Source organism: Phocoena sinus, chromosome 5 (assembly GCF_008692025.1).
Source record: "Phocoena sinus isolate mPhoSin1 chromosome 5, mPhoSin1.pri, whole genome shotgun sequence".
Lineage (NCBI taxonomy): Eukaryota > Metazoa > Chordata > Mammalia > Artiodactyla > Phocoenidae > Phocoena > Phocoena sinus.
Window position 1 is genome coordinate 28,117,752 of NC_045767.1, and position 14,737 is coordinate 28,132,488.

General features: G+C 38.9%; 1 protein-coding gene across 10 annotated transcripts in view; it reads right to left on the reverse strand.

The window, feature by feature from the left end:
- Positions 1-6,490: 6,490 nt before the first annotated feature.
- The window catches only part of ALPK1 (alpha kinase 1), a 142,318-nt gene continuing 134,071 nt past the window's right edge, over positions 6,491-14,737 (reverse strand). For 8 of the 10 annotated variants that reach the window (XM_032633019.1, XM_032633024.1, XM_032633017.1 and 5 more), the window contains 4 exons: positions 13,155-13,308; positions 9,776-9,938; positions 8,327-8,513; positions 6,657-7,157 (listed from right to left, as the gene is read on the reverse strand). In XM_032633019.1, the coding sequence (XP_032488910.1) occupies positions 6,958-7,157; positions 8,327-8,513; positions 9,776-9,938; positions 13,155-13,308 (704 nt within the window). In that variant the 3' untranslated portion in view covers positions 6,657-6,957. Of the gene's footprint in view, positions 7,158-8,326; positions 8,514-9,775; positions 9,939-10,338; positions 10,557-13,154; positions 13,309-14,737 lie in introns of those variants that run through there. The other 2 variants (XM_032633015.1, XR_004350053.1) reach the window with 2 other exon arrangements.

Consider the following 14,737-nt stretch of genomic DNA (forward strand, 5'->3'; position numbering starts at 1 on the left):
TGAGGCCAGCTGCCATGTTGTCATATGGACAGGCCCACGTGGTGAAGAAGTGAGGTCTCTGACCAACAGTCATCAAGGAAGATGCCTCCTGCCAACAGTCACATGAGAAAGCTTGGAAGCAGAACCTTTAGTCCCAGTCAAGCTTTCAGATGACTTGCAGTCCCACTGACATTTTGACAGCAACCTCAAGAGAGATTCTGAGTCAGCACTACACAGCAAAGCCAATCCCCAATTTCTGATCTGTAGTAACTCTGAGATGGTAGATAACTGTTATTCTCAGCCTCTAAAATTTGGGGGTAATTTGTCATGAAGCAATACGTAAATAATATGACAGATAACTATAATTCACCTATAGTGTAGATAATATGATACAAGGGTATATTAGCTTCCATGATAACCGTGCAGTGATCGTTGCATAGTTATTCGGGGAGTTCAAAGGAGGGGTAACTTACCTAGGTTGTGGGAAGGGAGGGAATGAGAATGAAGGGTATCAGGGAGGATTTTCTGAAGGTGGTTGAAGTGAGTCTTCAAGGATGAGAAGATATAGGGGGTAATTGTCCCTGTAGGTATAAGCATGAAAACACTCACCAAGTGACAAAGCATCTTTGTACCGGGGTGGAAGGAGGCAGGGTGGACTACAAACTGACACCATAAGCAGTTCAGTGTTCCTAGAGAGTATATTACAAGACTGGGAGTAGCAGTGGGCTAAAGGAGAAAGCACTATATGATCGTCCATAATGTGGACTTTCTACTGAAAAAGAGAACCCTTTGAATTTCTTATTAAATACTATTTTTTGGTATAAGTAATACATGCTTATTGCAGAAAACTTGGAAAATATAGATAATAAAGAAGAAAATAAAATTCCCTACCACCAATACACTAGCCAGGGAAAAACACAATGCACATTTCCATATATATTAGTTTTTCTATTTACATATATATACTGAGATTGTGATCAATACTATAAATGCTAGTTTATGGATTGCTTTTTTTTACTTTGAAGTTTGTATATCATTAAATATTTCTGGAAATATACAATTTCAATGGATGAATAATATTTAGGCATATGGATAAATTATAACTATTTCCCTGCTCTTGAAAAATTATTTTTTTACTATTATAAGTAAAGTTATAACAGACATGCTTGTATATAAACATTTGTTCACATTTCTGATTGTTTCCTCATTAGAGATTTGTAGAAGTACAATTACTGGGTCCAAGAATGGACATTATAGATTGTTAAAGTTCTTTCCGTAAAGGCTGTCATAGTTTACATTCCCTTCATCAGTTATAAGAGTTTCTTCCAACCTTTCCAGAATTATTACCTTTTAACCCATTTGTGATTTGATGACTGAAAATAGTATTTCCTTTTTTTGTGAATTCACTATTTACACTCTGTCTGTTTTTTCCTCCTTGTTTGTTAGTGTTTTATGGTAGGATTTAAAGCAAGTTAATGACATGATAAGGTTTGTATTTAAGAGAGATCACCAGTATCTCGGAGGATAATGTGGGGCAAAACAGGAGTCACAGATCACGCAGACCTCAATTAAGGTTCTGGTCATAGGGACAGAGAAAGAAATGAATTCAAGAAGAGCTAGAGAAGGACTCACAGAGAGTTTCCTCACATTATTACCTACATCCCTATTCACACCCGTGTGCATTGCTCTCAGGGCTCTGCCTTCTCACCTGTTATCATGGGTAAACTATCCGTGCTTTGGTCTAAAGCCATTCCCTCCATTTGTATAATGATTCCATCCCTCTCACCTACTCAACGGCATTGTACCAACAATTCTTTATTCTGTTTCTCCTGTATCATTTCTTCAATCTCTTCTGTAACTCTCCCATCAATATGCTGTAATTTCTCCCATTTACAAAAAAAGAATCTGTATCTCTCCTGATTCCACTTTCCCCACTACCTACCACACCATTCCTTTGTTCCCTATTACAGCAAAACACACAGATGGTTCTATTTGCTCTTCCTCCAATTCTTTTCCTCTCTTCTCTCTTAAACCCTTTTGTGTGGATACACTCTAAGATAAACCCCAGCGAATCACACCCTTGTATAACTCCCTCCCCTTCAATGTGGGTGTAAGTTGTGAGTGGCTTCTATCCATCAGAATAGGCTCTTAATTAGGTTATGTTACATAAAACTCCCTCTTAACCTACTGGAAGGGAAAGAGATGCTCTCCTGCTGGTCTTGAAGAAGCTTAGCTGATGAGAGGCGCTGTGAAAGGGCCCCTTGGCAGGAAGCTGCAGGTGGCCACTGGGAGGTGAGCATGGCCCTCTGCCAACAGCCTACAAAGAAATGTGGGCCTCAGCCCTGCAACTGTGAGATGATTCTGCAACAACCTGGTGAGCTTGGCAGTGCATTCTCCCCTTGTTAAGCCTCCAGATGAGAACACAGTTGGCCAACACCTTGATCACAGCATAGGGAGACACCGAGCAGAGGACAGCTAAGCTGTGCCCAGACTTCTGACCCATGGTGACTGTGACATGATAAATGAGTGTTGCTTTGAGCTGCTAAGTGTCTGGTAATTAATTGGGCAGCAAAAGAAAACTAACACACCTTTCCAGGCAAGTTTTCAACCTCAGTATGAAACTATACTGCCCATATCAAGGTCAGCAGGGAACTTCACATGGCTAACCTCAACAATGTAGTTCATAGCCCTCATCTTATCTATCAGCAGCATCTGACACAATTGATCATGCCCTCCTTGATTCATTTTCTTCACCTGATTGAGAGGATTTCCTCTCCTTCATTCTCTTTTTCCTCTTTTAGAACTCCAGCTAGTGATGTTAGACCTTCTCCTTCTTTCCTCCAAATCTCTTAGTCTCTCTTTTATATTTTCTATCCCTTTATCTTTCTGCTGAATTTTGGTTAATTTCTTCACATTCCCCTTCCATTTTAATAATGCATACTTGAGTTATGCCTAGTCAGCTGTTTAACCTTTCTATTAAATTATAAATATCAGTGACTGTATTTTTCACTTTTGAGAAAGTCTGTGGCTCTTTTTAAACCCAGCTGGTCTTTTCCTGTATTTATACAAAGCTTAAAAGTATTTCAGAAAACTAATACTGGATATTTATTGTTACTTTTATACAAAATATAAGTGTATCATATTAAATAAATGAGTAACAACATTAAGGGGAATAAGAATCAACAGTTTCTGGGCAGCGATTGCCTCTTGTGGGGAGGAGGAGGTAGAGATCAGGACATTTAATTTCTTAAGCCAGATATATGGGTGTTGGTGTAAATAAATAACAATTTAAAGAGATTTTTAAAATGTAATTTTCTGCAAATTCCTCTCAATAGTTCTATTTCTGCCTTTTGAAATACAGAGATATGTATTGTTTCAAAATCTTTATTCCTTTCAAATTCCTGACTTTGCTAGTCTCATCTCACTTATCAGGTATCCTATCTTTTTCACTTCACAAAGAAAAATGTGTTCTGACATATGCTTTCTAATAACTTCTTTCTCTATCACCTTCAGTTTCCAGTTTCTTCATCCATTATTACCCCTTTTTCTTTTACGTTAGTAGAGATATCAATATTTCTTTGTAATATGTTACCCACAAACCATATGTAACAAAGTGTGTAAACATCCCGACCTTTTTTTTTTCTGCTTTCATCTTCTACAACAAGGGTTGACAAAGTTTTTTGGTAAAGGGCCAGACAGTAAATATTTTTGACTTTGCAGGACAAATAGTCTCTGACACAACTGTTCCACTCTGCCACTGTAACACAAAATCAGCCGGAGACAATACATAACTGGGTGAGTGTGACTGTGCTGCAGTAAAACTTTACAAAAACAGATGGCAGCAGGATTTGACCCATGGTCCAGTTTGCTGATCCCTGTTCTACAACATCCAAAAGGTCACTCTGGGGCTTCCCTGGTGACGCAGTGGTTGAGAGTCTGCCTGCCAATGCAGGGGACACGGGTTCGTGCCCCGGTCTGGGAAGATCCCACATGCCGCGGAGCGGCTGGGCCCGTGAGCCATGGCCGCTGGGTGTGCGCGTCCGGAGCCTGTGCTCCGCAACGGGGGAGGCCACAACAGTGAGAGGCCCACGTGTAAAAAAAAAAAAAAAGTCACTCTGTCAATTAATGGCTTCTTTTTCTGCTAGCAATCTCTTTTCACTGTCCTCAGTCTCTCACCCAATACATAATTCTATTTCTTCTTGATTTTTCTGCAGGATTTTACATTTTCGAACACTCATTATATTCATTTCTGATTAGTTTGTCTGATGTAAATCTTGGTTTTGATCATCTCTATCCAGTCCTTTGGAGTTTTCTTGGTATTTTTTCCTTTATACGATCTTACATTTAAAGAACATTTTTGGAGATTTAAAAATATATACAGGGGCTTCCCTGGTGGCGCAGTGGTTGAGGGTCCGCCTGCCGATGCAAGGGACACGGGTTCGTGCCCTGGTCCGGGAGGATCCCACGTGCCGCGGAGCGGCTGCGCCCGTGAGCCATGGCCGCTGGGCCTGCGCGACCGGAGCCTGTGCTCCGTAACGGGAGAGGCCACAACAGTGAGAGGCCCGCGTACCGCAAAAAAAAACAAAAAACCAAAACAAAACAAAACAAAAAATATATATATATACACAAAAGCAGGGGCTTCCCTGGTGGCGCAGTGGTTGAGAGTCCGCCTGCCGATGCAGGGGACACGGGTTCGTGCCCCGGTCCGGGAAGATCCCACATGCCGCGGAGCGGCTGGGCCCGTGAGCCACAAATACTGAGCCTGCGCTCCGCAACAAGAGAGGCCGCGACAGTGAGAAGCCGGCACACCGTGATGAAGAGTGGCCCCCACTTGCCACAACTAGAGCAAGCCCTCGCACAGAAACGAAGATCCAACACAGCCATAAATAAATAAATTAATTAAAAAAGTATATATATATACAAAAGGGGAAAGACTAGTGTAATGAATTCTTATGTACCCTTCTCCTTGCTTCAAGACTATCAAGAAAAAGCCAAGCATCTTTCACTTTTTTTTTTGGCTTTAGTATTTTTAAAAGACGTCACTTCATTAATTTTATCTAACACTCAATACACATTAAAAATCCCTAATTGTCCCCCAAATGTTATTTTATTATTGATTTACTGTCCCACTTTTACTGATGATTGATTGAGGTGTAGAGTCACCTCATTATAACAAGAGACACTTCTATCACCAGGAAATTCCAAGGGATTTAGGAGCTCTGTGCCAGGAACCAGGGACAGAGACAATATATATATTTTCTGATTTTTCCAAATGGTGGATAGGGTTGGTATAGTGAGCTAATTTGCTTATCCCCTTTCTCAAATGGAAAACTTTAAGTGCTTCACTATTAATTATGATATTCCTTAAAAAAAAAAAAGTTAAAATACCCTTTACCTGATTCAGAACCTTTTCCTTTATACCTAGTTTGCAAAGAGCTTTTTTTAACCATAAACTGATTTGTCTACATCTTTGAGATTATAATATGATTTTCCTCCTTTATTTTGTTAATAAGATAAATTAAAATTTTTTCTTTAATAAACTTTTGTTAGTTTGGGTTTTTCAAGAAGCCAATGCCAAAAAGGGATTAGACATATAAGGTATTGGTTGGGAGAAATGACTGTAAAGGATCAATGAGGGAGACCATGATGGAGGTCTGACACTGTGAAAGGAGAGGGCAGAGAGAGGAGGACTGGGAAGGAAGAGTCTCAACAGAGACCACAGCAGAGTGCTAAGAAGGTTCTGGTCAGGCCGATGGGAAGATCTTGTGCATAGTCACCCGTTAGAAGTATTTAACGCCTGGCATCCTTGCTTTATTTAGTCACTGGCTGAGAGCACACTGGGGGAGCATGACTTCAATTGTGAACAAAGTGGTAGATCGAGAGGGGTGCAAGCTGGCGGTGTCAGTCAACTATACTCCCCGTATCAGGAGATCTGAATGGTTCTCACCTGCTCCATCTGCAGTTATGAAAAGACATGTGCAGTAAACTCAAACTGAGAAAGGTATAACTATTTAGAATTCAGAACCTGCACGTATGTAGGCCTGAGTCACATCACTAGGTAAGGCACTCAGATTTGCTGAGGTAATGGTTAAGGGAAATTTAGAATGAATAGTGGAGGAGGGAGAGAGTGTGTACCAGTTGCAACCCCGAAGACTAACTGCAGTAAGGGAATAGCTCACCAATCTTCTTTCTGTAAACTTCCAGTGAGCTCATGGAGGCGCTGATCCCCAAACCTGTGTGAAGCACCAGATCTGTGTGGTGCAAGGGCAGACTGTGGTGGCCATCAAAACGCACCATCTTCCCTCAGACCTCTCACAAGTGTAAATGCACTAGAAGAAAATGTGGGAGGATTAAAAATAACAAAACCCAGAGTAGGGAAGATCTACAGAAGACATATAACCTAGAAGCCATAAAATAAAAGACTGATGAATTCAAGTGTATAAAACAAATTCTGCATGGAAAAAAGGTTCATACAAAGTCAAAAGACAAACAAAAAAAAATGGAACACATATCACAAAGGCCTGAATTCTTTAATATATATATAAAGAACTCCTAAATCAATAAGAAAAACACCAATAGTATCAGTCTTGATCGACAGTGACAAAAGCTCCAAAATTTCCATGGCTTAAGCCAGAAAAGTTTATTTCTCATGTGTGTTTTCTGTCCATCGTGGGTCAGTGGGGCTCTTTCCTGTGATTTCCTCATTGCAGGACTTATGCTGATGAGCAGCTATCTCCTGGTGTACTCTTGGTAATTGCGCAGAGGGAAAGAGACTCTGCCCTGGTGTTGCCCTGGCAATTTAATATGGGCCTGAAAGTGATACTTATCAATGCCTCTCACAAATCATTGGCTGGAACCAGTCCCATGTTCCCACCTAAACCCAAGGGACCAGGCTGTGCCATAATTGGTGTTCCTGGAAGGAGGGGAGAGCCCGGCGCTGGTGAGCAGCACTAAGTGGTCATTATCACTCTAGATAGTCTATGAATTATTTGGTTTCTCAATTGAAGGTCTTGTCAAAGAAAGGCGATGGCATATTTCATTACATTCCACATGCTGGTTATTAAAGAAGTAAAAAATTCCTCTCTTTCCAAAATTGGTAGTGACATCTTTCTGATCAACAGAGTGAATCTGGGGATCTGTGAGGTAGATAAGCCCTTTTCCATTACCAGTCACCCAACCTAAAAGAGAAATACATATGTCTGAGAATTAAATCCTCTATAAATGTCAGTAAAGTGTTTCTGAAAAAAAAAACATATGTATAATATATACAAGACACTTTAAAAACCTGGTCATCCTCTGGTTTATGATAAATAAATTTCTGTTAAGGGACTTGGCGTTGCATATTCCAATTATTGCTTTAAGAAGAATAATTAAATATTGGGTAATTAAATTTGTCAAATATGACATACCAGACCCAGGAATTAGAGAGCAATAACATGCACTTAGTATAATTATTAAATCACAATATTTTCATGATTCAGAAGTTTCTTTAATGCTTCACTCATTAGTTCATACATTCCTCTGTTCATTTAACAAATACTTATTGAGTGTACACACTGTATAAAACACTGTTTTGGGTGCTCGAGATACAGCAGTGAACAAGTTAGTAAAAAATCTCTGTACTCATTTGTGTAACATTCTTGTGAAGGGGGACAGATTAATAAACAATGTAAGTAAGTAAAATATGTAATATAACAGAGTGATGATAAATGCTATGGAAGGGGGATAGAAAAGATCTTGGAGGATGGTCATAGAATCTTTACTAGATATAATTATAATAAAACTCATTTATCATTTAAATGAAGTATAGAATAATGGCTAATAATTCTGATAAATAAAATACCAAACTGAAACAAAATTTAAATGTTAATGCAGATTTTAAAGGAAGTTAGATTCAAGTACACACAGCTTTCTGTTCCATAATGATTCCAGTTATGAAACCCAGTATCACACCTGTAATAAAGGTAAAGAGCTAGAGGAAAGAAAGTGTGGAAAGACTGTGACACATTAAAACATGCAGTCATAAGAAACCTACATCACTCAAATCCACTTGAGTGAAATTTTTAAAAAAGCTGTTACAGATTTGCTCTAGAATGAAGCCCAAGAGAATGTGAGCCAGATCTTCTCACTGATTATTTGACACCTTAGACACTTGTAGAAAGCTTTAAACATTTTTTCTAGGCATCATTTGCTACATACAGCAAAATTGATTAATTTAATTCGAAATAGTAGCCTATGCACTGAACAATCTATTTATTAAATAATGATTAGTAGAGCTAGTTACAAAATCTCACATTTACATATAAATAATACTAAAAATAAAAAAATAATTCCCAGTTTCACATACCTTGTAAATCGACCACAACATCTCTATGATTGGAAAACTCATAAGAAAAGTGGCCGTAAGCCAAGCCATATTCTGTGGCTTTGTATTCTGTTTTCACCACTTTCGTGTTATTTGACAATTTTACAAATTCTCCCAGTATGTAAGGTTCCACAGTGACACATCCTTTTATTGTCTTGCCCTCTAAAACCTGAAAAGTAGAAATGGGAGACAGTATAACAATGGTGAAGGCCATGGTCTTTGAGGTCAGAAGATCTCAATTTGAACCCAGGCTTTGCCACTTAGGAGCACTATTACTTCTCTAGATTTTGGTTTCCTTATTTGTAAAGTGGGTGTAATAATAGCTATAGGACCATTAAAAGGATTATATGAGACCATGCATGTAAAGTGCTTAACATGTATGTGGCATATAATGGAACCTAAAACTTTTATTATTCTTTTATTAAAAAGTGCAAATAAAAATTAGTTCATGAAGTGACCTATGCTAGGGGGCTGGCTTGCCAGGGCATGTAGCTGGATCATGCACTGTGACTCTGGGTTGGAATATCAGCTCAAGCATTTTTGTGCAATGTGATCTATTTTGTAGACTGTAGAACTATTTTGTTTCAAAGGTTAGAGTTAATGTTTGTTTGTTAAATGCCCAGCATAGTGCTTCACATAAAGAAATTGCAAAATAGATAATAGCTATTATTAAATAAGTAATAAAATATGGGTCTAAAAATATCTCTGGCCAAAGTAAAAAAAAAAAAAATTCTTTAGGGTGTAAATCTTTGGGGAAGCAGGGTATTCTCAACCCAAAGAAGAGAAATGTCAGTGGGGATGGGTGCCTTTGCATATTTAAACAGATATCATAGTGAAGAGGGATTGGTCTCAATGGTCCCAGAGGGAAGAACTACAATCCAGGTAGAAATTAGAAGATGACAGATCTGGGCCAACTTCCTAACAACTGGAATTATTTAAAGTAAAAAAAAAATGATAATTATTTTTTTCTTACTGAAGGTGTTTAAGTTATGGCTTAGTTATCACTTGATTGCAAGGGGTGAGGGTCATTGAATATGAAACAGGATTTATGCACCATGTTGAGGGAATAATTTGTATTAGATATGATCTTTAGGGTCCCTTCTCTCTCTCTAGAAGTACAAAGACAACATAAAGGAAAAGTATACTAAAAATGCTAACTCCACCATGACGGACCAGGTACCAGGATCAACAGATCTTCAAATGTGACTTGAAGGATCCAAATGATGCATCAGGGTACAGAGGGTCATGTTTCTTACATATCTTACAAGTAGTTGAAGCAGATGAGGTAGATGAAGGAAGCTGGTAACTGAGTTTATTGAATTTTACCAGAATGATGGTGGAGGTTGATGAATGGTAGGTTGGCAATAGAAATCTAACCTAATATATATTTACAGTCCTGCTTAATCAAACTCTTGATTTCTTTAATCTTACCAGTAATACTGAGGATGGTATGTAGAATATCTGTGTATGAATATTTTGCTCATAAAGTCTCTTGTTAAATTCTGTCACATAGTGCTGTGCAGTCATCTGCCTCTCCACATCGATGAAGTGGTGCCAGAGCCCCTTCTTCTCCTTATATTCTTTCCCAACATATCTGTGAATGGAAAACACCACACAAAGAAATGCAAAGTGATCCTACTATACAGTAAGAAAGAAGAGATCAAGAGAGATAGGCAAAAAGGCTGAAAGATGTTACTCTTTCTTTGCCTTAGATTGTTAATGTTATCTTATCTCATGACTCAAATAATTTTGTAAGAGCCACCTGAACAGTGGAACATAACTCATACTAGCCGACTGATGGTTAAGTCTATGTGTCCACTTGATTTGTCCATAGGGTGCCCAAATATTTGGTCAAACATTATTCTGGGTGTTTCTGTGAGGGTGTTTTTGGATGAGTTTAACATTTAAATCAATAGACTGAGTAAAGTAGGTTGCCCTCCCTAATGTGTGTGGGCCTCATCCAGTTGAAGGGACAAATGGAACAAAAGGCTGACCTTCTTTCAGGTAACAGAGAATTCTTGCCTGACTGCTTCTGAGCTGGGACACTGATCTTTTCCTGCTTTGGGACTTGAACTGAAACGTCATCTCCTCTTGGGTCTCAAGTCTGCTGGCCTTTGGACTGGAACTACATATCATCAGCTCTCCTGGATCTCCAGCTTGCCAATTATAGATGCTGAGACTTGCTAGCCTCCATAATTATGGGAGTCAATTCCTAAAAATAAATCTTTATATATATATATACATATATATATATGTATATATACACACAGACACACGCACACACATATACATTACTGGTTTTGTGTTTCTGGAGAATCCTAATACAATGACCCCAGATGATACTGATTTTAAAGAGAGTGTCCACTTAGTGTAGCAGTTCACCAGACTTCTTTGGTAAGTCAAGGGAGCCAGCATGGGTACTGGAAAGTGCATGGACTCTGGAAGCAGATCTCTCACTCCCTGCAGCATGACCTTATATTAGGTCAACTAATCAATCTGAAGGTTTCCTCTGCCCTTTCCTTTTATAATTACTTCATCTGTACAAATACTTGTTTTCCATCATCACCTATTATGTGCACAACACTTTTTATCCTACTTGGGATTCATTGTGATTCCTGTATTTGAAGATCAGTATGTTTTGGCAGTTCTGGAAAATTGTCAGAAATCATCTATTAAAGTAGTAATTCTTTTCTATTTGCTCTGTTATCTTTTTCTGGTCAGATGCATGTTAGACCCTTTCACTCCATCTTCCCTGTCTCTTCTTCTCTCTTTTATTTCCCATCTCAGATCCTCCTATCATGTATCCTGGTATATTAGTTGCTTAGGACTGCTGTAACAAAGTGCCACAACATGGGTGGCTTAAACAACAGAAACTGATTTTTCTCACAGTTCTAGAGTCTGTAAGTCTAAGATCAAGGTGTCAACAGAGCCATGCTCCCTCGGAAGGCATTAGGGAAGGATCTTTTCCAGGCCTCTCTCCTGGCTTCTGATACTTCCTGCTTGGTGCCAGTGTAACTACAATTTTCACATGCATTCTCCCTGTGTGTGTCTATCTCCGAATTTCCTCTTTTTATAAAGATACCAGTCATAGTGGATGATGGGCCTATCCTACTCCAGTATGAACTCAACTAATTACATCTGCAATGACTCCATTTCCAAATAAGATCACAGTCTGAGGTACTTGGCGTTATAAAGTCAACTTGAATCTGGGGTTGGAGGGACACAATTATACCCGTAACACCTGGCTTCACCACTTTGACGTGTGAATTGGTGCAGGTTTCTTAACATCTCTGTGTCTCAGTTCCCTCATCTGTAAGATGGGGATACTAATACAGTAGTAACTACCTCATAGGGTTTTTTGAAGATTAATTAAATTAGTATATCAATGACTTAAAACAGGGCTTGGGAAGTATTAAGAAATGTACATGTTTACTATATTTAGTATTATCATCAACAACCTTTTCAAGAAATGTATTTCTACTATTTAAGAGTCACCCAATTTCTCTCTTTTTTTCCCTTCCTATTTATTTCTTACATTTTTTGGATTTGGCTAAAGATCAAGGTCTACATTAAATTAAAAGTCTTGCCTATAGGCCCTTTAAAATACACACATGGTATAAAATTAGGCCTTAAACCCAATGAGTACCACCTGTGATCACTAATTTTCAGGTGAGTTTTTGCTTAAAGTTGTCATCAAGAACTAAGGCCAAACAAAAAACTTTCCAGGTTATTTGCCTCAGTGGGGTGGCATTTCTTTAAATAACCTATTTTTGAGCATGTAGCCATTCCTGCGTCCCTGCTTTATATCGGTGGTCTCTATGGATGGACCTAGAGACTGTCATACGGAATGAAGGAAGTCAGAAAGAGAAAAACAAATATCGTATATTAAGGCATATATGTGGAATCTGAAAATATTGGTATAGACGATCTTATTTACAAAGCAGAAATAGAGACACAGATGCAGAGAACAAACAAATGGATAGCAAGGGGGGGGCGGTGGGATGAATTGGGAGATTGGGATTGACATATATATACTATTGATACTATGTATAAAATAGACAACTAATAAGAACCTACTGTACAGCATAGAGAACTCTACTCAGTGCCCCATAGTGACCTAAATGAGAAGGAAATCCAAAAAAGAGGGGATATATGTATATGTATAGCTGATTCACTTTGCTGTACAGTAGAAACTAACACAATATTGTAAGGAACTATACTCCAACTGGGGGGGAAAAAAAAAAAAAAATATATATATATATATATATATATCCATAGTCTCTAAACTCATCCCCTTCCATGTGTAATTTCTGTCACTAGCTGCTCTCTCATCCCTCCCCTGCCCAAAACTTCTATGGAGGGTGTCTTAAGGATTCAGTATTCACTTATATCCCTGGATATGCTTCAACCCTGGCCTTAGAGGATTTTTCTGCCTTTTTTTGCAGACTCATCCATTTACTTAGAAATATGGCTTGCATAGTTTAGCCTTTCTTGCCACCATTTTTAGTGACAGTGTTTAAGACTCTGTGGCCTGTCATATAGCCAGGAACACTATTTTTCTTATCTGTACAATGGGGTTTAATGTTCCCTAATGGGTTTGAAATCATGTATATAAAACATCCAGCCCAATGGCTGACATAATGTGGGTCCTCCATATATGATAATGAGGAGGAGGAAAAAGGAGCTGAATTCTGAAAACATACATTTTAGCCATTTTTTCAGCCCTTTCAAAGTCTCATAAACAATTACTTAACAGAAGGGAAAAATTGGCCCTTTTTACATTAGTGATATAGGTGCTTTTAAGCAATACCTCCCCAGAGTTTCTTCTTGATGAAGATGATGTACCCAAAATGCATTCCTTTGTCGGCCTTTCTTCTTCACATTCAGGTAGTCCCCCAAATACACAACAGTTTCCTGGGCTGTCCACAGTTCAGACTTCTTGGAATATTTTAACAAAAGAGCATCTTGAAAAAAAGATAAGATGAATATTGATCTTATTTTTCAAAAAGATCTTACAATTCATGGATAAAACTGAAGTAACACAGGTCCCAGTCCAGCTCATTTGAAATATTCAACTTTTTAATATATTTTCTCAAACTTTATCCTCTTCTATGACTATTACTAAAAAGTTAGTGAAGTACGATAAAAAGTTAAAGCTTGAGAAATTACAGTGAAGAATAGCCTTTGGTTCACAAAATCTCTTGTTTGTGATGGAAACGTATTAAGGTCAGAGCTTCTGTATGAAAGTAATGGAAAATAAAAGGCCTTTTTTTTTTTTTTTTTTTGCGGTACGCGGGCCTCTCACTCTTGTGGCCTCTCCCGTTGCAGAGCACAGGCTCCGGACGCGCAGGCTCAGCGGCCATGGCTCACGGGCCCAGCCGCTCGGCGGCATGTGGGATCCTCCCGGACTGGGGCACGAACCCGTGTCCCCTGCATCGGCAGGTGGACCCTCAACCACTGCGCCACCAGGGAAGCCCAAAAAGGCTTTTTAAACAGCAAAATCCCAGAGACCATCTTGGAACAAGTGATATGTGTGTGCATCTTCTTCTAATTATCTGGGGACTTCAAATAATAGAGGCTGCTACCTATGCCAGATCACGCAGATAGAAATAAATCGAATAATTCTACCCCAAAGGTTCCTGGCAACTCCAGGAATCCTAGATTGCATATGAAAGTGCACCCTAGTTTTCTCTTACATATTTTGTTTAAGTTGGGAAAGTCCAGGAACTACTGAGAAAATATAGCTACTTTACAAAGATGCAAACTCAATTGAAAAAGGAAAAGATAAGAGGAAAAAGTAAGGGTTGTTTCCACCTTAAAGAAAGGAAGACCAATGCTAGCAAGAAAACATCTCTTTAACGGGGAAGACCAACATGAACCCTAAGGAAGAAATGCAACATTTTGGGATCCAAGTTAAAGTGAAGTGAACAAAGACTTCCAGTGTCTAGGTTGTGATAAAGGGTAAATGAACAGGAGACTCGGGAGAGGAAATACTTAAAGTGAGATAAACCCACAGGTCTGGGATCGGTAAGGGAGATGATGGGGTTGGGGGAGATGGTGATCGCGGTTGGGTGACTCAATCAGAGAAGCTGGGGAAGGAAATGGAAGGTGAGCTGCTTGCACACACACATAGAAAGGGCAGTGAACTGAGGGAAGAAGCAAGCAGAGAATGCATAACTTGTTCAGTTTTTTCAACTTTGGGCCCTGCTTCCTCCAATGTGTTTTTTCACCTATAAATTGGCACACAGACAAAACAATAAGGCAGCTACCTAACTCTCAGAAATGTGATTTTGAAACTGCAGAATCTTACAGTAAGCAGGGAAACCCTATTATTAGAAAATTTTGCTTCTTTTGGCAACAACCTGATCTATCTTTTAGTCTGACTTCAAGGTG